Source organism: Heterocephalus glaber, unplaced genomic scaffold (assembly GCF_053883595.1).
Source record: "Heterocephalus glaber isolate CG9 unplaced genomic scaffold, H.glaber_assembly_v1.0 deba00001532, whole genome shotgun sequence".
In the NCBI taxonomy this organism is placed as follows: domain Eukaryota; kingdom Metazoa; phylum Chordata; class Mammalia; order Rodentia; family Bathyergidae; genus Heterocephalus; species Heterocephalus glaber.
The window spans coordinates 25,916,750-25,942,239 of NW_028258330.1; the positions used below are offsets into that span (position 1 = coordinate 25,916,750).

Consider the following 25,490-nt stretch of genomic DNA (forward strand, 5'->3'; position numbering starts at 1 on the left):
TTATTAGTTATCTCATGAGGTTTGTGATGAAGATTAGATAAGATTATTCATGTCAAGTTCTTTAGCATAGAGCCTGGCACAGTAGGCCTTGTGCATGCTAGGCAAACATTCTGAGCTATATCTCCAGCTGTTTATTTCTTGAGACAGGGTCTTGCTGTGCTGCCCAGGCTGCTCTGGAACCCCTGGGCTCAAGCGATACTCCTGCTTTGGCCTCCTGAGTACCTGGGACTATGGGAAAACACCTGCCACCCAGTTTGGTAAGTTCTTAATTACCATTAGTCCATTATATATCATTGTATTATGGCCCATACAAAGCTGACTCCAGCTTGCCCTGGGCTAGGGTGAGCCAAAGTCTCCTCTCCCACTCCCACTTCCAACTCAGTTAAACATAAATGAAGCCAGAGCCTTGGTTAAGCAATATTCTTTCTTTAATCTTTCTTTGCAAATGGAAGCCCCTGAGCTGGTCCCCAACCCCCACCCCTACCCCACACCCTGGGGATCCCCAGATGCAAGGCCTCTGCCCCAACCTAGTAGAAGGAGGAGAGGATTACCCCCTCTCTGTGATGGTTTCTTTAAAAACTCTAGTCACTTAAGAAATGAGGCTGGGGACAAGAGGAGAGAGCTGGAAGACAAGGCCTAGGACAGGCCAGTCTGTAGATGTTGGGGTTGTGAGACCCTTGAGAAAGGTTTGCAAGCACATCTGTAAGCTCAGGGCCAGCATGGCTGAGAGAGGAGAGGAGACAGACAGATGGACAGTCTGAGTCCTCAAGGTCCTGCCTGCCCGGTCATGAACACTGACACTCACCGCCACCACCACGGTCTTCCTGATGGAGAATTTTCCAGTTACTCTGGGGTAGGGTTTGCTAAGCACCCCTTCTCACCTGCCCCTGATCTGGGACGATTCTGGGTTCCCCCTGAGACTAAACCTGGGAGAAGGAGGGACTCTGGGAACATGCAAATGGGGGAGGGGAGCAGAGACCCCACCCCACCCCATGGCTCTACAGGATGGGGGCTCCAGCTGCATCTGGGCTCCGAGGGTCCTTCACACCAATGATGAAACTGTTGGTTCTCCGGCTGCCATGGACCCAGGATAAGACATCTACCTTCTCCACGTGGTGACCTCTGGCTTCCAGGAACTCAATCTCCTCCTCTGTGAACTCACCTGAAAAGCATCCCCCAACACGCACACATTTAGGGTGTTCAGAGCACTGCCTCAGGAGTCCTACCATCATATCTGAGTCCTGGTCCTAGGTGCTCCACCAAAATGCAAATTGCTTGGGCAAATTGCTTTACCTCTTTGAGATTCAGTGTCCTCTTGTATAAAGCAGTGATTATAAGAAAGCCTACTACGGGAAGTCGCCATAGGAATTAAAGGAGATAATGCACTGAAAGCACTGAGCTCAGAGCCATGGACATAATAAATCATCAATAATATAGTCATTCTTAATATTGGAAAAGGGCTTTGGGGTCTTCATCTTGGCCATGCAGGCCAAGCTGTTGTCTTTCCTTGCCAACATTACTGTGTAGTCCATTAATTTGTCTCCCTGCTTCTACCTACTCTTGCCTTCCTCACAGCCTCTTCACACAGTAGCCAAAGGGATCCTTTAAAACTATGAGTCAAACCTTGTCACTACCTCCCTCTCAAAATCTTACAACAGCTTTGATATATCTTAGAATAAAATCCAACATCCTTACCAAACAAAGGTTCTAAAGCCCAACATTAACAAGGGCCTTGTTATCTCTTTAAATTCTTCTCCTTAATTTCTTCTATTCTCCAACTTGCTTAACTCTGTTCCAGCCACACTAGTCTCTTTGCTGTTGCTCAAAAAGGCCAAACATGCTTCTACCCCAGGGTCTTTGCACTTGTAGTTTTTTCAGTCTGGAATGTTTTCCTCTTATCACAGAGCTGGCTCCCTTACTTCATTCTAGGTCATTGATCAAAAGGCACCTCTTTGAGAATATTCCTGAGCATTATGTAGCATCACAGACCAGCCATCTTTACCTTGCTTAGTTTTCTTTCAAAGTATGTAGTTCTATCTGTGTTTATTTATTGGCTATCTTGCTCCACTAGATTATACATTTTTTGAAGGCAGCATTGCTGTCTTGTTTGTTATTGTTCCCCAGTGCCAGGACAGGTTCAGTATATACTAAACACTAAGCAGGTATTTACTAGAGATGAACAAATCCCTCTCCTCTTGCATAAGCTCAGGTCCACATCATCTCTTGCTTGAATCATATCCCAGCTTCTCATATTTCTCCAACTTAAGTTCTCCTCCCTTCAGTCCACCTCCTCTATATAAAGCAACTCAGGTTATGTGACTCCCCTACTCAACTGGCTAAAGTCCATGCTGCTTTTGTTTTGTTTTGCCTTTTGTTTGCTTGGTGAGATCAGGGACATTCAGGGTGGTACAGCCAGGCTATAGATTGTCTTTTGTTTTTTGAGGCAGGTTCTCACCATGTAGTTTAGGCTGGACTCGAATTCATGGTGATCCTCCTGCCTCAGTCTCCTGAGTGCTGGGATTACAGGTATGCACCACCACAGCCGGCAAATCCGTGCTTCTTAACATTGACCTTCATAAACCCTGTTATGGTCACCTTTCAATGCTTCTTTTTAAAGATCTGGTCTTCTTATTTCCCTGAACAGGATGATTTTAGGTAGTCCTTGAGATAATGATATATTATTGAAATACAACATCAAATCACCTAGAAAATCTATTTCCTTTGTGGTTCACTTTTTTTTTTTTTTTTTTTTGGTACCAGGGATCGAACTCGGATCCTTGAGCTTGTGAGACAGACAGTGGAACCACTGAGCTAAATCCCCGGCCCTGTGGTTCACTTTCAACCCTTCAATTATAGCAAGGACCAAGTTTCAGGATAGTTGGTAACATTTCTTAATCTCCATTAACACAGAAAGCAGGTCTGAAACTTTCTGCAGGCAACAATATCTAAAACCTAGAATAGCTATTTATTATCTATTTGTGGCAAATGATGCTAATTTTCCATTTGTAATTATGATATAAGGCTTCCTTTAAAAATACACTTAGGTTAAAAAAAGAAGTCCATTTATAGAGAGATATTAGATAAACAATGGTTTAGATGGTATGTAAATGTGGCAAAATCACAAAGACGCTAGGTAAATTCAGAATCTAGAAGCTAGAGAAATGGCTGACCTCTTGGCTGCTCTTTGAGCCATTCTTTTTGGATCTGTTCCCCATTCTGTTTCTCCTGTTCAGAATGTCCTTTGTTTCCACATGCCAGATTTCTGCTTATACATCAAGGGCAGGCAGTTGTCACCTCCTCCTAAAAGCCTCCTATGGCCTCTCTTCAGTAGGTTCCCACTCTTCATATCCCCTTGTAAGATTGTGACCCCTCAAGCAAGGGTGAGGATGAACCACCCTAGGTAACTTAGCATGGTTCTTCACATTCCATAGAGATCAGCACAATTCAGCTGCTTATCCAATGTCATTGGCAGCTACTGGCCCTGACTGCTGGGGACCTAGAACAGAGCTTCTAACTTGCTTCGCTCCAGGTGATAACAAGGACTGTGTGGAAAAAAATTAAGCACAGTATTTGCTATCAGCCAGGGTTATGTTCTAATTTCAGTTCTGCCACTTACCACTTGATCTTTGGACACTTCATAACTTCTATGAGTCTCAGGTTTTTGTTTTTTTAATCTGCAAAATACTGATAATGTTATAATAATGCTGCATGGGGAAGGACTATGTCTCAATCAATTCTTTGTCTCCTTTGGCCTACCATAGTACATTGTCTATTATAATAAAAACTCTGCAAAAGTGCATACACTTTCCTATTTACAAAATTAAACTGTGTCCAAAATTAAGCCCCTGTTCTTAGAGGCAAGTCCATCTCCTCACCATGAATCTGTAAAGTCCAGATCTGGCCCCTGCTTGCCTCTCTGATCTCATTTCATCCGCACTAACTTTGTTCTCCTTTTTATTCTCAACCACATCAGGTCCATTCCTGCCCTGAGTTCTTTGATTTGTTCTCTTGCTCTACAAAGCTCTGCCCCAGTTCTTTGCATAGTAGTCTCTTTCTCACTGTTCAGATCTCAGCTTAGATGTCACCAAAGAGAAACCTTTTCAATCACTGAATCTGTCCCATTATGTCATTCTGCTTTAATGCTCAGCCAAGTGTTTATTTTGCTATCTCATATTTCTTTGATTGTTTTCCTGCCTGTACATGCAGTGTCCCTGGCACCTAGGATGATGCCTGACACATAGTAGTTGTTCAATACAAACTGTTAAATGAATGAAGGTTTGCAGAATGAACAATTGTTAAGATATTTTACAAATGAGAAAAATGAGGCTCAGAGTTAAGACATGAATTTTCCCAAGGCCACAAAGGCAGGAAATGCTAAGATGGTTCTAATCCCTGGATCTTTCATTGCTCCAACAGGAATTTGTGGAAAGAAGCCAAACTTTTATAAGGGAGTTGGTATAGTCAACGCAGAGGATACCTCAGGAGGAACCCCTTTTCTACCTGTCCCTGTGGCCACCCAAAGGGAGTCTCCACTCTGCACTCACTGTCCACCTGCAGGAGGTTGGACTGTAGGTCAGGGTGCAGGCGGCCTCGGGCCAGGCTGTCACTCAGGTTCCGATTCAAGGTCAGGACATTCAGCAGAACCTGTGGGTAACCAAGGGGCAGAAAAATCAGAAATGTCCAAGGGGCGATGGTTCTGGACTCCCCAACTCTTACCCTTGGTCCAGATTCTTTACTCATTTCATCTATAGAACCCTCACATCAGCTGTGTCATCTGAGTTTCTCAACAGCCCTGGAAGATAGGTAGGCCTGAGATAACTGTCCCCATTTCACAGAGGAGGAAACTGAGGGCTGGAGAGGGCAAGTGATTCACTCTAGAGTTTAGAGGAACCCGGGGAAGAGGCACCACTAGTACCAGTCTTCTTAATCTAGCCCAGCCCCCTCCCTTTTCTCCAGACAGGGCAGAGTTAATAGCTAGAGGTGGTTTAAGGAACAATGTGGGTACTTTCAGCTTAATGGTTGAGTGGGACTAGGCTCTGGGACTCAGTTTTTTTTAAATTTTAGTTGAAGGAACTTGACCTAACTTGTTAACCTCTCTGGGCTTCAGTTTTCTCATCTGTAAAATAGAAGTGTTCATTCTTTCCAGAGTTAGGAAGATTAAAAGTACCTGGCAGTTAGTAAGAACTCTACTAATGCTAGCTATTGCTATTACTTCCACTTGAGAGATGGATACTGAAGTTCAGAGAGGTTAACTGAATCCCCCTGCATCACATACAGTAGTTGGAAATTGGGCACGCAGGGGAGTCTGATTCCAGAGTTAATTCTTTACCTGCCAAAATATGTGCCATATAGATATATAGATATAAATAGATTAAAAAAATGAATAGATATAAATAGATATATTCATAGCATCCTGTTCTGAGGTATTCTGGAGAGTGGCAGGCCTGTCCTTTCAAAATCAGACCTTAAAGAAGGCTAGTTGTCTATTCAGATGTATGATAAAGGGATGATGGGACTTGAGGTTGATAGAACACAGGCAGTCCAGATTCTTTATCACTTTTCAATTCTACTGGCTCTGCAATTTCCCCTGTAAACTGGGAAGACAGGGGACTTCAGGGCCTCATTTTCACTAAGAAACTCAGCACAGTCCATTTGTCCCAAGACAGGCCTGGCCCAAAGCAGCTCAGCTCATGTCTGCTGTACAAAGCCTGGGAAAATAAGCCAGGGACAGGAGGAGCATCTGAGCCCCAGCCACAACTTGGCTCCTGGCCACAAAACGCCCAAAATGGAGGAAAACTCACCTGGGTCAGGCCACTGAGGCCTCTGGCAGCTCCGTTGGCCCCCAGGGCAAGATAGGTCCCACAGAGCCCCTCTGCTGGTCGGACCACAGTGGGCAGCAGAAAAGACAGTGGCCGCTTCCCTGGCTGCACTGAGTTCTCCTGTTGTCAGAAGGCAGAGATGGAAAGGAAGGTGTGGGGTGGGGCAAGCCAGGGAAAGGGCCACTCCATCCCGCTTCCCATCTCTCTCCTTCTACATCATCCACAGGACCAGTTTTCCTGGGAGATTGTTCCTTTCCAATGATAGCAATGGTGTGCTATCAGTGAAAAGGGCAAAGACCCTGGATGGCTAGGGTGGGTAAGGGCAAGTAGTAAGCGGATCCATTGAGCCAAGAGGCTGCTACTGGATTCAGGGAAAAGGACTGAGCCAAGAAAGATTGCAACAGGAAAGAAGAGTAGAATCCCCACTGGGTCATTTCTACATGTCTTTGCCCAGCTGAGGATCCAGCCTGCAGGACAGAAGAGTGCTGGTCTCCAATCAATCATTTCTTTTCTTTTCTTTTCTTTTTTTCTTTTGGTACTGGGGATCGAATTCGGTACCTTGTGCTTTCGAGGCAGGCAGCAGAACCACTGAGCTAAATCCCTGGCACCAGCCAATCATTTCTAATTCTTTGAGTCCCACCTTTGTGCTCAGCCACAAGGTTGAGCCCTATCAGCTCAGCATCATGCAGACATAGACCACTAATGCAGGAAAGAGCCCCAAGCACCAAATGGGGCCAATACCCTTTGTATAGGTGAAGAAATTGAGGTTCAGAGAAGAGCAAGACAGAGTCTTCCCTGAGTCACAGAGTGCAACAATGACAGAATAGGATAAGGGTTCTTCAGACCCACCAAACTCCATGCTCCAGACTGTGCAGGGGTAGGGATGAAGTGGACATCTTATTTCTTTATAAATTCCTAGAGGAAATAGGGAGGAAGGGGCAGCCACACAGTGGCACCTCCTGTCTAGCCTCAGGTTCACCAGGAGAAGAAAAGAGCAATATCTTACCAGGTTGTGCGCAGAGTGGTTAGCAGTCCTGTTGGGCCAGGAGAAGTCCAGCATCTGGCTGTTGAGCAGGATCCCTGAGGGGGTGATGAGGCCGCTGCCAAAGGGCCGGTTCAGGGAGCTTGGATGCCGAAGTGGGGACAGGTGAGCTCTGTGCCTACCTTCACATCTACTCAGCTACCTCCCTCCTACTTTAAATAATTTTTTGTTCCAGCTTCTAAGGCTGAGCTGGCATACCTGACCATGGCCACAATTAAGTCATCAGGGCCCATAATCAACACCTGGGCAGCCGTCGGAGCCCCATCCAGCTCATAGACAGGCAGGAGCGGGGCAGGGGTGGCCTGGGAGTCATTGATGTGGCCCCGGAAGTAGGTGGCCTCCACCTTGCTGAAAAGATAAGGGGTTGGGCATTAGCACAAAACAAGCTGTTATTACATTCCTCCTACCTGTGGTGTTTGTTTGTGCAATTACTTGGTTAAATCTTCCTCTCCTGCTGGTCAATATATTAGGCCTATGATGGTAGAAGCTCATTTATTACCAACACAAGACATAGTCAGGAAATAGCTGTTGAAGTGAATCCATTTATTTGGGTATTACCCAAATTCTCTTCTAGAACCAACTTTTAATTTATTTAATGTTTAAATCAAGAATCTTTTAGTTACTCAACATTACTCTGTCTTTTCTACGAGAGTGCCTGGTGCACAGTGGATGCTCTAGAAATATGTTTTGAATGAACTGGACTTATTTAACCTAATGTACTCTAGAATTAAAGTTTGCTTTTTTTTTCAGGAGAGAAGCGTATATATGGGGATTTTTACTTAGTATTATAATTTTTTTTCAAGGCAAAGGAGTATGTGACACTTAGTAAGCCCAAAATAACTATTTATTAGATAAATTAGTTAAATAGATTTCCTATAGATGTATGTGTTTTACAGCTAAAGTCTCCAAACTCACACATATAAAGTTCAACTGAGGGATTCTCAATTATCACTGCTAATAACTGTGTGCTAGGTTATTCATAGTGATTAGAGAATGATAAGTTATCAGGGATAACGAAGGTTGATCACCATGCCGAGCAGGCACACAAGCCTTTGTTGCAGGTGACTGAGAGGGAAAAGCTTGGTTTTCATGTTTTATCTCTGTGGCACTGACGTGGTTTCTGTTTTGGTTGCTGTGCTTTTTTACATTTTGGGGTGTTTTCTTTTTGGTACCGGAGATCAAACTCGGGACCTTGTGCTTGTGAGGCAGGCACTGGAACCACTGAGCTAAATCCCCAGCCCCTCAGCCCCTTTTTTTACATTTTTATCAGAGATGTTAATCTTTTAATTCTTATGTCAATAGGTAAATTTGTATGTATTTGTCACATACAGCCTGCTGTGTTGAAAATATGCACACATTTTGGAATGGTTAAATCTAGCTAATTAACAATGATATTATCTCCCAGTTACCATTTTTGTGGTATGAATACTTAACGTCCATTCTCTTTGAATTATTCAAGAATATATTGTCCTTAACTATGGTTATCATGGTGTACAAGATCTCTTTAACTTATTTCTTTGATTTAACTGCCAATATGTGTCCTTTGATCAATACCTCCCCAACCCCCATTTTGTTGCTTTCTAATTATAATTGATTTGTCTCATCATTGTCATTAATTCATAGGGGACTACTGGAATGAAAATTCAAATTTACAGCAGGTGTTGTGGTACATGCCTATAATCCCAGTACTTGGGCGCCTGAGGCAGGAAGACTGCTTCAAGTTCAAGGTCAGCCTGAGCTACATAGTGAGTTCAAGGCCAGCCTGAACTACATAACAAGAATCAACCCCCCTCCCCTAAATTCAAATTTACATTAGCATCTTTTTTTTGTTTTTGTTTTTTGAGACAGGGTCTTGCTGTGTAGCTGCATCTTTTTTTTTTTCCAGTGCTGGAGATCAAACCCAAGGTTTCATGCATGCTAGGCATATGTTCTATCCTGAACTATATCCCAGCCTTATATTTTTGGCTTCTGATTTTCCCTTGGCTATCCTGTGAGCCAGGTATAGTACTAGTTAAATATTAACCATTCTTTTCTCTATTGTCAATTAATAGTAACTGACATTTGTTGAACATTTATGTATTAAGTACCCAGACAAATGCTTTACATGTATAATCTGGTTTAGTCCTCATCAAAACCATACAAGTTTGTTAGTATATTAAAGGGTACCCTTGTAGAAACTGAGTTTTAGCTTAAATTCTTCGCCCAGGGCAGCAAAACTACTGAATGTTAAAGTTGGGGTCTGTGTGGCAGCAGTGTCATCAGAACCCCCAGTCTTACTACTATGTTATGCTACTAATGAAGACACATGAGTACATACTCAAAATCCCCACCACTTGTAGTGTTTGCCCATGTCTATTTTTGATATTAGGCTTTTTCCATTTAAAAATGGGGAGCAGGGCCAGGGATTTAGCTCAGTGGTTCCGCTGCCTGCCTTGAAAGTGCAAGGACCCGCATTCGATCCCTGGTACCAAAAAACAAAACGGGGAGCAGATGGGGCTGTACAGTGACCCATGAGGATCAAAACAATTTGAGAGCCATATGAAGTAGACTAATTCACGGTGCAGATGGAGAAGGTGAAATGCAGGCAGAGGTACCTACTGTCAAAGTATAAATTGGGATTTAGCTGAAATTGACTTGGGACTCACCAGATGCTTTTCTCCTGATCCTTTCCCCACCCCTGCTACTAATTTGGGAGCACTGAGGGTCCTGCCCCAGCACCCACCTGAGCATATCGTCTGTGCTCTCAGTGATGGTAGAATCATAGACAGGATCTCCCAGTCTGCTGGCCAGGGCTAATGCGATCTTCAGGGTCTGAAAACACAGCAGGGATGTGAAAGAGGCTTCCAGGACACTCCCAGGGGATCCTCATGTGTAAGAAAACTTGGAAGTGGTTTAGTCCTTCCCCAAGGCAGTTCCCTATCCCTCCATTCCTAGTGTCTTCGAATTCAGGTGAGATGGAGTCGGCCTTACCTCTGCCACCCAGTGAAGAACTTGCTCTCGGGATACCAGGCTGGTGAGATTGAAGCCCTCAAGGATGTTGAGAGCACTGATGAGGGCTGGGCCTGTGTGCGGGGGTGGGGGACTGAGAACCAGGTGACCTGAAAGGACAGGAAATGACCAGATGGCAGGGGAGAGATCAAGTCATCTTCACATTCCATGTCACATCTGCACATCTCACCATCACACACACTTACTGAACCCCTTCATCAGATGGGGGAAATGAAAGCATTGAGAGGCAAAAAGTCACACTCAAATTCACATACCAAGTCAAAGACAGGGTCAGGAATCGAACTCAGAACACTGCTATTGAGTTTCCTCTGCCCTATGAGGAAACTAAGGCTTAAGAGGGCAATGACTTGTCCAGAATCACACCGTAGGCCATTGGCAGAGCAGGACTAGATGTCCAGTTTCTTGGCCTGCCGTGTGTCACCTTTCAATTCCTCTCACAGGGCAGGATAGAATCCAGGACCCCTGATGGTCCCACTCAACCTGAAACTTCTTGGGAGCAGCAGCCTCCTCTTCTTACTCTGATACCAGATGTTTGGACATCAAAAGAATAATAACATCTGACATATAACACTAACATTAACTAACTCACACATTTAACCCTCATAATGGGTAGTATTATCAGCCTCATTTTATAGGTGTAGCAACTGTGGCAAGAGAGGCAACTGGCTCAACATCAAAGGAGACAAGGGGATCCTAGAGCATCAACGTATCGGCATCACTAAGACAACTCAGGCTGGGGAGGAAAAAATGGAAAACCCAGTACACATTCAGTACTGCCTACTGAGGTCAAAGCAACTTCCCATATCATCTCATCAAACCCTAATGGGCTACCTGAGATGTAGGCACTAGTACTTCCATTTAAATATTTTTATGCCTAGTGTTCTATTTTTATTTTTCTCTCTCTCTCTCTTTTGGTTTTTTGGTTTTGTTTTTTGAGACAGGGTCTCACTATGTAGTTCATGCTGACCTTGAACTCATTATATATATCAGGCTGGCCTCTAACTCCCAGCAATCCTCCTGCCTCAGGCTCCTGAGTGCTGGGATTACACTGCCACCACACTGGGCCAGTGTTCCATTTTTAGAATGGTACATAACAATGGAGCATAATAATTTTTTTTCTCTTCAATCTTGTTCCTTGAATTTTTCTAAGTAACATATACAAATTTTATGCAAAAATTCAAAACTTTGCAACCTTTGGCATAAATGGGTTAAGGAAGTACTTATTCAAGGCAAATGATGGAGCAAGTACTCAACCCCAAGTCTTGTTGGCTCTAGAGTTATGATTTTTTTCTCTATATCATGTATCAGTGGCCAAGAAATCAGGCTGGAGACTGAGGCCTGGAAACTCAGAACCCACAATCTTGGGTTTGGCAAACATGAATTTCACCCATATAATAAGCTCTGCTTTCTGAATCTCTTATTAGTTTTTTTGAGTTTGGCAGGTCAAGTTCCAGTCCCTCTCTAGGCCCTAATTTCCTTTTGGTACAAAGAGGGAGCAAGTCTGTGACTTTCTTTAAAGTTTCATTCTACCCTAAAGCTTAGATGGATTTTGGTGTTGCAGATTCTTTTTAGGAAGCACAGGGCAGTGAGGCAGGGGCAAAGGCAACATAAAGCCAAATCAAGAAAAAAGCTTATGGCCAGAACCTCAACTTCAGGTCTAAGACTTTGGCTAGATCTGCCTCCACCTCATATTGTAAATACTTGGGGTGACTGGCCCCATGAATACTTCAGAAGGTGAGCTGGCTCTGGCTTGCTTCAACAGTTGGCTGCCCAGGCAGCTAACTGACTCAGTTTCTTTCCTGTGAAATAGAGAGGAGTCTGCAGGACAAAATGATATGGCCACGGACTGGAAACCTTCTCCTGAGTGGGTACACTGGGAGCTGGGGGAGAGGTCACCTCTGTACACGCCACACACGGGCTTCTCCACGAGAGCGCTGTAGTTGCTGAAGTCCTCTTCAGTAATGACACCCCCTGCATGCTGAGCCTGGAGGGAACAAAATGGCCCCCCACTATCATAAGGATGTGGGCTTAGCCTATGACATGTTTGGATCATAAGCAGATCAGCTGTTTACAACTTTTGTGGCTTCTACAACACCCATCATGGCCTTTTGGGACCCCAATGTCTGGAGGAGGTACAATAGGAAAAAGGAAGGAGGAAAAGTACTGACACCAAGTACTTACCATGTGCCAGGCATTGTGCTAGGTACATTCCACAAACAACCTGCTTAGCTTGGCAGGTATGATAAAGCTCCTGCCTACTTCCTCCACATCATGTCCTGCTATTTATTCCCCAGTGAGCTGTATGCAGCTGCAGTGACCTGCAGATTTTGAGCTCTGGCTCCATGTCTTTGCATGTGCTGCCCTCTCTGCCTGTATAAAAGGAAGACTTTCCTCTCAGGGCAGTACTTGCCTAGGAAAGATCAAAACTGAATTCTGCATCTTACTACAATCATCAAGCCATTACAAAACCAAGAACTTTAAATGGCCTGTTAGGATTGACTGTTATGGGACATAATGGAGCATATTTACTGACCAATGAAATCTTGTACAAACCAATGGCCTTGTTCCATTCAACCCAGCATACTAACTGACAATCCTAAATTAGTATCATCACTGTGAATCTCCTTTTTTTGTACTGATTAGTACTTGAAACTTTTGACTTATCTACTCTCAGTGAACTACACATTGAATTTTTTGGCTACTAAATGTGTTCCTTTTTCTGGCAACTTAATAAACTCAACTTTGATTTTAGACTTTTAACACTCTGATGGTCTTCTTCATTCCCTTCCCCACCTCCAGGTAAGGGTGCACAGGTCTGGCCAATCAGATAATTACTTTCTGTGTCTCAGTGATTGGTTTGGGAATAGTCATGAGACCTATGACAAACCAATGAGACACAACCTTGAGGCATTTTCTGGAACCAATGAGAACTATTCTTTCTCTGGGATGGCTTGTTGGAAGGATGGCTTTAGATGGTCTGGTGGGGAACAAGTATGGAAAGGACTTGACAGAAAGAGTGAATCCAAACAGAAGAAAGTGAAAGAGAAAGACAGAAAGGGAGAGGGAGAGGAAGAGGGAAGAAGGGAGGGAGGAAAAGGGAGAAGAGGAAGAGAGCAGGAGGGGGAGGGGGAGAAGAGGGGTGAAGGAGAGAAGGAGGCAGCAGGGGACGGAGGGAGAGGGAGAGGAAAGAAGAGAGGAAGGAGAAAAGGGGGAGGGAGGGAGGGAAGGAGGAAGAGAAGGAGGAGAGACAGAGAGAGAGAGAGAGAGGAACTTGATGATGTAGATTGCATCCCTATGTACGGATCCAGCAGACTTTATAGTCAGTATCTAGACTTTGCAGTGAAGTCCATTTGGGATGGGCTTCTATCACCACATCCACACCTCCAGTGCCCAACACAGGCCCCAGCACAGAGCAAGCACTCCACAACTGGTGAACAAATGACAGACCGATGTAACCCCCACAACTTTTTGGCAGAGATTTATACATACACCCACATTGCACAGACAAGAAGACCGCTGAGTTGGTCTCTGCAAGATTTTCTGGAACATAACTTTCCACTAGGAGTTCTAGACTACTCTCAGCAGTTCTCAGAACTCATTAGTATCTCAGACTAAGACTCTTTGGGGCTGTGGGGTGACCTCCTGTGTCAACCCCCCCCACCCCAGTCCTGACAGTCACCAGAAAAAGAGATGTTTCCCTCAGTCCTAGGAAATCCAAGGCAGGGAGGGTTGTGAGTGCGTTTAGGGAAACAGGCTGATGCCGGGTCTCCACCAGGTCTGCATGGCTGGCACCAGTGCTGAGAAGCCCAAAGGTACCCTCCCAACCAAGACAGAACATTTCTATTACCCCAGGTTTTTCAGGCCACATCCCAGACAGCCCCTCTTCTCTTTTCTATTACCACAGGTTAGTTTTGTTTATTGTAGAATTTCAAAGAAATGTAATCAGAATCAATGTGAAGAAAGGAAGGGAAGAAAGGAAGAAGAGGGCATCCCTGTAATAAGGTCCGTGGGGCACATCCCGCCTCCCACCTGCGTACTCACCTCAGCTACCATCTCCAGCGTGAGGTTGCCACCACTGTAGAAGACAGCAGGACCAGAGGTCCCAAGTGCATTCAGCACCTCGGCCAGGTCAGGCCGATGCAGCAAGGAGCCGGGCAGCGGCAGGTGGCCCAACGGCAGGAACGTCTCCAGGAAGCGGTTAGATGCATTGGGAGGCAGCTGCTCAGCCAAGGCACGGGCTGGGGACAGGGATGGGAGGCTGGGAAGGGGACACCAGGACTGGACAGGATGGCTGAGTTGAGCAATAGGTGGGTGGATGAGGAGTGAGTGGCAGGAGTGAGTGGCGGGCCCTACGTGCTGTGGCCTACCAGGAGCCTGTTATGGGGGAGACAGGGACGCATATGGGCCCTTTCTAGATCCTCTTCATTCAAAGCTGCCTCCAGATGAGGGTGGGATGGGGAGGGAAGAAGTCTAAGGAGCAACTGGAAGAGAGGTCCTCTCCAGCTTGGGCCCCAAATCTCAAAGGTTCCCCCCATCAACCTCACACCTCTCCCCCAACCCCAGGTCCCACTGACCTAGATCATGGGTCACGTTGAAACCATCTTGGGCCACAGCTGCTGCGAAGGCCAGGACTTGGGACCATGGCAGCCTGGGGGGGCCGGAGAGCAGGGGGTGGAGGAGGTCCTGGGGGAAGGAGGAGGGGTCCTGGGGGGAGGGGGATTCCTGGGAAGGAGAATCCTGGCAAGGGAAGGGGATATTAGGAGGGGGGAGTTGGGGAGGGAAGAATCCAGGAGGACAGGAGAAGGTCACCCAAGGAGAGATGCAGGCAGGGGCTTCTGGTCCCCAGAAGAGAGTCTTTACCTGCCATAGAGCTGATGAGCTTCATGTAGCCCCTTCACCATTCCGGGGACCCCCACCAAGAGCCCAGGCTGGGCGAGGCGGGCAGGTGAGGGAGAGAGGAGACCAGGTCACTGGAAGGGGGGTGCTGGGCTGAACTCCGCAGAGCCCCAAGCCAGGGATGGCTGGCACAGGGGAGAGACATAGGCCAAGTATCCCAGGGGAGGGACAAGATTTCCCAGCAGGTAGCCCTCCTGTGTCCCTGACTTTATCTACCATAGTTGAGGGAGTGAATAAATTAAGCAAACCCTTTAAAGAGCCAGGACAGAACCAACTGAAATAGAAATTTATGTTGGATTATATCTATACTTGCCTTTAAAATGGTGGACAAGGGACCTTTGTTCAACCAATTCATTTTCACAACATCATTACTTGAAGCTGTGATAACAGCTGTTTGTTTGGGTTTTGCCACTAAACTAAGTACCTACTTCTCCAAGGTATTCTATTTCCTCTTTTGGTCTCAGGGGTTAGGGTTCTCTCTAATCCTCCAACGTGACACAGGCTGGGAAATTTACAGTCATCAGGCTCAGGTGAGGTATGTGCATGTTAGTGCAGCAACTTTGTGACATCTCAGGGTACTGAGTGGCTCCTCCCTGTTCCTTATGTTTTCCCTTCCTAGGTAGGTAAGATTGTCAGTGAAGTAGGGCATTGCAGTATTTCTGTTACCAGCCAACCAAATTTTTTTGTTCATTATTTTATTTTAGGGTGGCTACCTATCTCCCTACAGCCACCAGCTCAACTATTTTCCCTACCTCTGTAGTAAATATTCAGCAAATTAATTCTTGGATTAACAGAAAGGCAGTAAAGGTAGAGCCTTTTGGACCCTCTCTTCTCACCAGGGTCCCCACCTTGGTCTCCCAGGATCTTTGTAGGGCCTCTTCCCTGAGGGCCCCTGGTGCAGACTCCCGGAAATCAATTAGGTGGCTCTCATTTTGTCGGATGTCATGTACCAGCATCACACCCCCACTGGAGAGACACAGAAGAGAAAGGTGATGATAACATGCTACCCCTCTTGAACCATTAATCTCCCACCTCTCAACCCACAGTGATGAGGATTGTAGGTTCAGTTGGTCATCTTGAGTTGGATGTCTGAGACCACCCCCCTGCCCCAGCAGTGATTCAGAGACTCAGTCAATCCACAAAGGTAGGGAGTAAAATCAAGGGGGTGGGGAACCCAGGATCAATAGACTTCTTCCAGCTTGTTATTAGAGACTTTAATCCCTGATTAGGGAACCCACAGACTGGGTAAGCACGATGTTCTGCCCACCCCCCCCAGACCAGAGCTGGACCCCTGCCAGCTTCCTGCACCTGCCTACTTGGTATAACCCTTCCCCTCCCCCAGGACTGGATTATGTAAGGATAGATGGTGCAAAGCTAAAAGGAGAATTTCTTTGGAAAGCCTGGAGGGCTGGTCTTTCAGGAACCATGATAAGAACTTTGTGGCTTAATTTGAGATGGGGGTTGCAAACTGAAATGTCTGCAGCCAAGTAACAAAATAAGGAAAGCAGGACAGATGAACAACAAGGTTTGACAGGAACTATGGCAAAATGGACAGCACCTGTTTCATCATGGGAGGCAGCTTCTGTTCAACTCAGATAATTGCACCCATGTGGAATGTGGGCCTAATATTATCAGATCTCCTGATTGCTCAAGAGATACTGGAAACCTAGATTTTTATGAAAATTTTGAACTTTTGAATAATAGCAAACAACTTTTTTAAAAAAAGGTGTGAGCTGGGCATGGCGGTGCACACCTATAATCCCAGCACTCAGGGAGGCTGAGGCAGGAGGATTACAAACCCAAGCCCAGGGCTGGGGATTTAGCTCAGTGGTTCCGTCGCCTGCCCCACAAGCGCAAGGACCTGAGTTCAATCCCCGGTACCAAAAAATAAAAAATAAAAAACAAACCCAAGCCCAGAGTAGGTAACTCAGTGATTTAGAGAGATCCTGTCTCAAAAATAAATTTTTTTAAAAGGAACAAGGGGTTGTGGCACATGCCTGTAATTCCAGCACTCTGAGAGACTGATGCAGAAGGATTTCAAGTTTGAGTCAAGCCGGGGCAATTTAGCAACTTAGTGAGACCCTATCTCAAAAAATGAAAACAGGCTGGGGCCATAACACAGTGCAAATGCCCTGGGCTCAATCTCCAATACTGCAAAAATGAATGAATGAATGAATGAATGAATAAATAAAGGGCTGGGGAAGTGTGAAGACCCTGAATTTAATCCCCAATTCTACCACCACCCCCAATTTAAGTGTGCATACTAAACCAGTATCTGTACTGAGTGTAGTCCATGGGTGATCAGTTTATAACCTCAGTTTTAAGAATTCCTGGCCTGGGGCGTATTTTTGGAGGACAGAGGGCCTATAGCTTTTGTCAGACTCACAGGCATTTGCAACCTTAAATGTTGAAGCATTCCTGCCTTTATTGATGACAGTATACACAGTGTATCTCACTTAATAGTTCACAAACTTCCTTTTTTAGTGGAAAACCTGAAAAAGGTTCTGAAAACACCTCCAGATATGATAGCTTTGCTCTTCTGAATCCATCCAGGAGGAAAAAGGAGTAAGACTGGGTGGAGAATGAGAAAATGCAAGGAGTTGGGGCTGGGCCTCTCTGACCAAACTGAGACAACACCACACCAGGGCGACACACCAAGAAAGTAGGCCAGGGGGACCCAGACCTCCACTGCCTGGAGCTCCTTACCCGCCCAGGCCAGAACTGTGAGGAGCCACGATTCCCAAACACAAGGCTGCTGCCACAGCTGCATCCACGGAAGATCCCTGTTTACTGAGCACCTCCAGGCCCAGTGATGTGCACTGGGCAGCATCGGTCACCACCGCACCCTGCTGGAAGATCTAGGAGGGGAGGGGGGGCTAGGCAGGGACAGCAGGAGCCTCTGCCTCACTGCAGCACCTCCTTGTCCTCTTGTTCCCTTGATTCTCCTATATGACCATTGCCCCCAGTGCCTCCTACTCGGATCAAGTCCCATCTTGTTCTGTTCCCCTAACGTCCCAGAACCCTTCCCTTTGGGATCTTCCTTTCCTAACTCAACACCCTCACCCCTTCCCCATTTCCTGGACTCTTTCCACCAGTTAGTCTCCAGTTCCTACGGTCCCTTCAGGCGTTTCCATAGTTTTCCTCCCCAGTTCTCTCCCTTTGCCCGTCTGCCGCCCTCACCTGGGCACCCCCAAAGTAGATCTGCATGACCAGTGCCACAGTGACACCTGTGGCGAAGGTGAGGCAGGCGGTGACGATGACCGTGAGCCCATCCTGGCGGCAGGAGCACTCGGCCGCGGCGGCGGAGAACGGGTCCTTGCGTGTCTCGCGTAGCGGCGACCCGTCCTGGCTGCCCATTTCCGACGACGACGACGGCAGCCGCTGCAGCCGCGCGGACTTCAGGAAGGAGTCTGGGTCTGCGGGCGGCCGGGGTCAGTCCGGGCGCCTGCTATCTGGCGGTGCCAGCCTCCGGACCCGGCCGTTCCGCGGCGCCCCCGCCTGCCCCTGTCACTCCAGCCCCGCTGGCCAGTAGTGCTCACCTTTCCGTGTCTCCCCTACGCACCCCGGGGCTGGGAAGAGACCGGGACCCACAGAGGAGCAGCCGGAAGGCTGGATCCCCGCCCCTGGGCCAATTCCCTGAACTGGGACCTGGGGCTGAGAACGCTTCCGGGAAGAATGGGCGGGAGGGTGGGACACAGCCCTGGGACTCAGCCCTCCCCAGAAACCAGATCCTGCCCCAGCTGGTGCCCAACCTTCAGTGCAAGGAGCCAGGCACCAAGCAGGCCTTTGGCTTCCAGCCTTGCTCTGGTTATCCACTCATTTACCGATTTTGAAGAGCCTACTATGTGTCTGGCCCTGTGTCAGATGCCAAGGGGAAAGGAACAGGGAGTTCACAGACTCATTGAAGGAAAAAGGCAATAAACAAGCAAAAGAGTATATAATTACAAGTCGTGGCAGGTGCAATGAAGAAGGCTGAAATGATAGAGAATAATGGTAGGAGAGACTCGAAAGAGGACTGCTTCCCAGGGGAAATCAGGGAAAGTTTCTTCAAGGAAGTGACTTTCATGCTGAGAACTGAGAGATGAGGAGCCAGCTACAGGTAGAGCTAGGGGTGTGGTTGTGTGTGTGTGTGTGTGTCTCCAGAAAAAGGAAGCAGCAAGTGCAAAGACCCAATTGTGGCAATGAGCTTGGCACATCAGAAAGAAATAAGGCCTGGGTGTCTCTGGTGTAGTAAAGATTGAAGCTAGGCCTAATATGCTGGCCTACGAGCTTGTGAGAAGTGTGGATTTTTACCTCAAGTTATGGATGCCACTGGAGAGTTTTAAGCAAGAACACGAAGTCATCTGTTTTGTATTTTTAAAAGAACCCTCTTGAGGCTGGGGCTGTAGCTCAGTGGTATAGCATTTGCTTAGCATATATGAGGCCCTGGGTTTGATCCCCAGTGCCAGGAAAAAGAATCCTTCTAGCTGCTGTCTAGAGAGGAGAAATTGTTCAAAATTATACCAAGTGTGAGATACTTTGTTAATAATTAATAATACTTTGTTAATAATTATGCAAAAAAGGTATAGTATTATGAGGAAATGACAGATTAGCAAATGAAAATATATTCTTTTAAGATCATGATACTCAGTATATTTACACTGTCATTCTCTATTTTTGTTATGAAAAATTATTTTTTCATAGAACAGCTTTTATATTTCTTTATTAATATATACTTGTATTACATTAAAATAAAAAAATTTAAATTAAAAAAAAGAATGGAGGCAGGGGAGAAAGAAATCCACTTACTGGGTGACTCTGACCAAGTCACTTCAAGTCATGAACCTCATCTTCCTAACATGTGGGATGGGTACAAGGATTCCACAAGGTAATGTATACCAAGTACATTGTAGCTGTTCAAAGTTATTTTTATTCTTTTCCTGCCTTAGCAAGGCTGAGACCCTTTTCTATCTCCTAGTTCCCTCTGGGTGCTATTAGCCTTGAACTCAGCTCCCTAATTGGCCAAAGGCCCTAGAAGTTTGTAAACAATAAAGAAATAGGCAGGTACCTCGATCTTAACTTTGCTGTACTCACAAAAACTTTTAAAAAGTTTATTCATTCAACAATTTCTTTTTGGATTTCTTTCTTTCTTTCTTTCTTTTTTAAGCAAGGTCTTGCTATGTTGCCCAGGCTGGTCTTGAACTTGTGGGCTCAAAGGATCCTCCTGCTTCAGCCTCCCAAGTAATTGGGACTATAGGCCTGCACCACTGCAGCCTGTAACAAATACTCTTGGAGCACCTGGTACCATGTACTATGAGTATAATCTTTTTAAAAGTTTGTTTGAGAAAATTAAAAATTGACTATCTTTCTGTTTCAGGCTAGTAACATTGTTCACTGACGCCAACATAATAAAAATCCAAGCTCCTTTTGTTTTACTTTTGTAGTACTGAGGATTGAAATCAGAGCCACTGCACTAAACTATATCCCCAATCCTTAAAAAAATTTTTTTTTTAAATTTTGAGACAGAGTCTTGCTAAATTCCTAAAATGCCCAGGCTGGGCTTCAATTTGTAATCCTCCTGCCTCAGCCTCTGAGAGTGGTGGGATTGATTTTAGGTGTGCAACACCACACCCAGCAAAAATCCAAGCTCCTAGATTTGGTGTTTAAAGTCCTCCATGAAGCCAGCTGTGGTGGCACACACCTCTAATCCCATCACTCAGGAGGCTGAGGCAGGAGGATCATCAGGAGTTTGAGGACAGCCTGGGCTACATAGTGAGTTTAAGGCCTGCTTGAACTACAGAGTAAGACCCTGTCTCAAAAAACAAAACAAAACAACAACAACAAAAAATATATATTTATACAGTAGACCCTTGACTTACAAACTCAATTCATTCCTGAGGGCTGGTTATAACTCAAGTTGGTCAATTGAAGGCTCAGGTTCCTCTACACAGCCTTCAAAGTCTCTGTCCTGTATACAGGCAGATCTCAGTGTCCTTAGAGAGACATCGGCCCAGGATTTCTCAATTAACCCCACACAGGGAGGATGTTATAATGTTCCTTCCAGAACTCTTTAAGGGTTAAATCTGTATCTGAGACCATCTGGAAGCACAAAAGGCCAGCCTTCAGATCGTAACTCAAGACTTTGTTCGTAAGTTAAAACTAAAATTCTGGTCATAACTCCAGTTGTTTATTATGCCAGGCTGGTTGTAACTTTGAGGGTCTACTGCACAAGTTCTTTTCCTGATGTATACATTCTTTTGGTGATATATGGATTCATATATAAATTACAGGGAGATAGGAATAGAGAAGGGGATTTTTATTTTCCCTCAATATCACTTTATGATGAATATGTAATTTGTTTTTAATTTTTATTTTTTAAAAAGGGTTGTCTTCTGGGAGTCTCCCTCAGTCGGTCATGCTTGCCTCTTACCCTCAACACCAGCACCACAGAATCTGTAAATAAGATTAGAATTCATTTAACAAAATGTACTTCACTGGGTACAGGACTCTTCTTGGCTCTTAGAAGTGTCAAAAGAAGTTCAGGAAAGGGCTTTTTTTTGGTACCAGGAATCGAACTTGGGTCCTTGCGCTTGCACAGCAGGTGGCAAAACCACTGAGCTAAATCCCTGGCCCAGGAAGGGGTTTTGAACTTATATTTATTGATGCTGATGCTATACCAGGCACTTGGCATAGGGTTTGTGTGGCTTTATGAGAGAGGCCCCACTCTCCCCACTTTACAGATGCGAAAACTGAGGCTCAGAAAGGTGATAGTGCCTAAGATAATAAAACGAATAAGTAAGAGAAACCGACAGTCTGTAATTTGAAAGCCTCCTTTTCATTGTTTTGCATGAACTATTCCAACTTTAAAAACCAACCTTCAAGCTAATTTTAGTTGATATTTTCCAGGTACTTGTCCTTTGGTATGTTTTTTCCAGTCAGATAAAAGGATGCACGAGAGGAAGGTGATATGGCCCTGTCACAACTGAGTCTATTTAAGACCACTCCACCAGTCCATAATTAAATTATTCATTTATTCAGCAAAAAGAAATAGAAAAAATAAAAACAACAAAAATAAGAAAACAAAAAAATTACTGAGTATTACTGTATGTACTATGTAAGTGCTGGGGCAATAATACCATTGATTTTACTGATGTACAAGAGCAATGCCAGGACACTGGGAAAAGTTTAGTTTGGGACTGGAAGAAACAAGTCTTTTGGAAGAAAAATGATGAGTTGAATTTTTACTATTTTGATTTTGTGGGACACCAGGAGGAGCTAGCCCAGCAGACATCTGATTTTTATCAACTTATCCTTGTTCAGTTTTCTTTTAGGAAACACTTCCCCTCTCCCTCAGCCAACTCCCTCTCCTTGAACTGGGTAAGTATATATGGCTTAAGCCTTGCCAATCCAGGGACAAGCATGTGACCCAAACCAAGTGAATAAGACTCAAATTTTGTTCTTTTGCTACAACTATTGGGGAAAAGAAAAACTCTCTGCCTAGGCCACTAAGCTGGTAGAATGTAAGCCTATAGCTCTTGGGGGCATCCTGTCCCCAAGAAAGTGGGAAACTTTCTAATGAAAGCCCATAAAAAGGAAGGCAGAGCAGAAGATGGAGAAAAGTTAATTCTTTTTTAGGCACCTTGATCTGTTTGCCTGCAGCCCTCTATTCCTGGACTTCCTTTCCTTCCTTTTTTTTTTAGACAGTCTCCCTAAGTATTTCAGGCTGGCTTTGAACTCATTATGTAGCCCAGGCTGGCCTCAACTTGCAGTGATCCTCCTGCCTCAGCCCGCCAAATGCTGGGATTACAAGTATGTGCCACCATGCCCAGCTAAAACTCTCCTCTAGATGTAGCTGTTTTAGTTGAGTTTAGTACAAAAGAACCCTGAATAGAGTTGATTATGTGGGTCCAAAGTTCAGGAGAGAGCTCTTGGCTGGAGACTGAGGTCATCCTTGGCTTGCTTACTCCTTTAAGGGGAGAACCACTACAAATTTTGAAGCAGGGGTAACATGACGAGACGTGCAGGGTAGTAGTAGATGGACTGGATAGAGAGCAGAGGCAGAAGAGTAGCTAGGAACCTATAAGTAATGCAGATACGAGAGGTCAGTGGCTTAGTCTACAATAGTGATGACAGGATGGTGAGATGAAATTTGGAAGACAGAAGGGGGACAGAAAGAATTGATCACCTTTTGGAAGTGAGAGGAAAAGAAGGGGTCCAGGATGGCCCCTGGGGTTCCATCTTGGAGACGGGCTGAATTGCAGTGTCATTAAGAATGACATTGGAGAAAGAGCAGGTGTATGGGGAAGAGATACTGATATCAGCACAGAATACCGTATATTGAAGGTGAGGGACTTGCAAGGTATCTACAGGCAGATGCTTGGGAGAGAGGAGCACACATGGGCTTGGAACACAGGAAAAAGGAAAGAATTTCCCAACCTTAGGTTAGTCATCATCCAGCTGTTTTCCACAGGGTCTGCTGTGGGATACTTGGCACTTGCTTTTGGGAAGTGGAAGGCTAGAGGCTAGCTAGGCACAACCAAAATCTTGACTAAGAAGCTGACAATGTAGGAGGCCATGTTAGCCGTTGAGCTGGTCTACCTGGACCAAAAGAACCTTGGGATTTGGAAGCAGGGATAGGTGAAATGGCACTAAAACCCTTACACTAATATGATGGCAAAGTCCTTGGAACCTATAAGGCAAGTCCCTGGGAGCTTTGGTGTACAACCTTATCATGAGGTTTAAGGTCCCAGAAGCTCAAGTGATCAGGGTCTTTGTTGGATTTCTATACACATCAGGGCAGTGCCTGGACTGAATATATTTCCTGAGGTTTTGGAAATATTCATTTCCCTGTCATTCTCACATCTCGTTTATTTATTCACTCAATGATTATTTATTGAGTGTTCAATGCTGTTATGCTGGATGCTGGAGAGAGGATAATGAATAAAACAGTCATGATCGCTGCCTTCATGGGGTTTATTGGCATATAGTGATCAAATCATTGCACAAATAAACAAATAATCACAGGATTTCAAAAAGTGCTAAGACATTTATAGGGAGTCAGGAGAAAATGTATAAAAGCTATCCAATCTCTAGCTTAGGAGAGATGGGTGTTCTTTGTTGAGCCGAAAGGCTCAGTCAGATAAGTACACCTACTACAACTCAGTTAATCAGGGCAGTGCTCAAATAGAAGCAACCCTCATGATCTCTAAATGAAAGACCTGGTTTCGGGCTGGTATTCTCCAGGACACATCTTCCCATTCCTGTCCTTGCTACCCTTTGGATCCAAGTTTTGACCTGCAGTCCTGAAATGCATGCCCCAAAGCCTCCACAGCCCACCGTCATCATCCTCTCAACCCCATCGCAGGTGGAGTGTGGTCCAGTCAGGGTGATAGGGGATGCTTGTCAGGACCAGATAACCAGAAAATAGTAGAGGGGCAAAGACTGGGGGCCTCTAGTCTGGAAACAGCTATGCAAGGGCCAAGACAGAGAAGGCTAGGCCAGAGAAGCAGCATCTGCAGGCCGGTAAAGGATAAGGTTCAAGAGCAAGCACTGGGGGGAAGAATGAGGCAGAAGGATGCTCTAATGCCAGGAAGTGACGTTGAGGAAAAGAGGGCTGGGGGATGGAGGATTTAGAATGGAGGGGAGGAGAGAGCTGGGCCACATGGCTAGAAGATATAGCAACAGGGAAGCCCTTGGCCTGGGAGCCCTTGGCCTCCAGGTCTCCTCCAAACCCAGTCTCTTCTCTCCCTACCCCCAACTCTTTGCAGTTAATGTAGAGGGCTGAGAACACAGTAAAATTCTGGAGACTGCTTCTTAGGGAGTGGGGTATCTTAATAACATCATGGCCAGATCCACGGCTCCTGGAGGGATGGGGTAATCCACAGGACAGCAAAGGTACTCTAGTCCCCAAGGACTTTGAGAGGTCATGCAGTCCATCCCCCTGTCTCCCAAAACCCAACTTTCCCAGGCCGAGGGAAATCATGTTCTCCTTAAGCCTCCCTGGACATGAAGAGATTCTCAGATCTCTCCAGACTCTCTGCTTCCCATAATCCCTGGTTGAAGGGAAGTTCTTCTTAAAACCTAGACTCTATCCTTCCTGCTGCAGTCGCTGACTTGGTTTCTCCTATCCCGTCCTCCGTGGCTAGAGAAAAGCCTTCACTGGGTGATCCTAGCTATTTCTTAGGCTCTCCCCTCCAACATTTCTTCCGTTTGGTTGGTTAGTTCATTCTTCCCAAAAGGTAACCCCAATCCTTCCTACTGCAGTCCCTGGCATCGTCTCCCTTGTCGCATCCTAAGCCTCCAAAGCAGAAATGTACCCTTCTCCACCAGATAATTAACAGAGATAAGGGAGAGGTCCAGGAGGAAGGGAATGAATTCAGGAGATGGAAGTTGGAGGTGGATGCTCAGAACAGGCGACAGGGGACAGGAGGACAGGGGACTTCCCAAGGAGAGGCAGGGACGCGGCCAGCGGGCCTCACCGGTATCGGGGTCTCCCAGGAAAGCATCCTCATCCTTACGGCCCCTCAGCGGGGCCGCTGGCGCCGGCTCGTCCTCGGGCAGCCGCGGGAAGCTGGTGATGCTCATGTAGTCCACCGGTGAGTAGGCGCCCAGGGCGCTCTCCTGGCTGGCCTCGTTCTCCGTCGCCATCCTCGCCCGCACCCCCCAGCAGCGCAGCGACTGCCGGAAGTGGCTGAGGCGGGGGTGGGGGGTGCGAAGGCGGAGGGCGGGGCCTGAGCTCCTGGCCA

The 25,490-nt window shown here is 45.9% G+C and overlaps 1 protein-coding gene across 10 annotated transcripts; it reads right to left on the reverse strand.

Annotated features, from left to right (window-relative positions):
• Positions 1-416: 416 nt before the first annotated feature.
• On the reverse strand, positions 417-25,454 carry Ggt7 (gamma-glutamyltransferase 7). Of its 10 annotated transcripts, none has more exons than XM_004867898.3 (15): positions 25,224-25,453; positions 17,947-18,182; positions 17,473-17,624; positions 15,615-15,732; positions 14,731-14,798; positions 14,445-14,518; positions 13,912-14,108; positions 11,767-11,854; positions 9,832-9,959; positions 9,584-9,672; positions 7,060-7,209; positions 6,826-6,943; positions 5,802-5,939; positions 4,545-4,644; positions 417-1,162 (listed from the first exon to the last, which is right to left on the reverse strand). In XM_004867898.3, exons 1-15 carry the CDS (start codon positions 25,390-25,392, stop codon positions 999-1,001), a joined length of 1,989 nt encoding a protein of 662 aa, XP_004867955.1. In that variant the 5' UTR covers positions 25,393-25,453; the 3' UTR covers positions 417-998. The 10 variants fall into 10 exon arrangements, with proteins under 10 accessions (XP_004867955.1, XP_004867954.1, XP_087045053.1 ...); XM_004867897.3 differs by having other exon boundaries at positions 15,603-15,732; XM_087188927.1 differs by lacking the exon at positions 25,224-25,453 and adding an exon at positions 18,306-18,438.
• Positions 25,455-25,490: the final 36 nt, after the last annotated feature.

What these genes read in the sequence shown, in the direction of transcription:
- Ggt7 (XM_087188925.1), bottom strand. Translation starts at nt 25,392, where the DNA reads ATGGCGACGGAGAACGAGGCCAGCCAGGAGAGCGCCCTGGGCGCCTAC. An exon ending in CACAGTTCTGGCCTGGGCGG is followed by an intron (nt 15,733 to 17,472) that starts GTAAGGAGCTCC and finishes GTGTCTCTCCAG; the next exon opens with TGGGGGTGTGATGCTGGTAC. An exon ending in GCCTCAGTGGCCTGACCCAG is followed by an intron (nt 4,645 to 5,801) that starts GTGAGTTTTCCT and finishes GGTTACCCACAG; the next exon opens with GTTCTGCTGAATGTCCTGAC.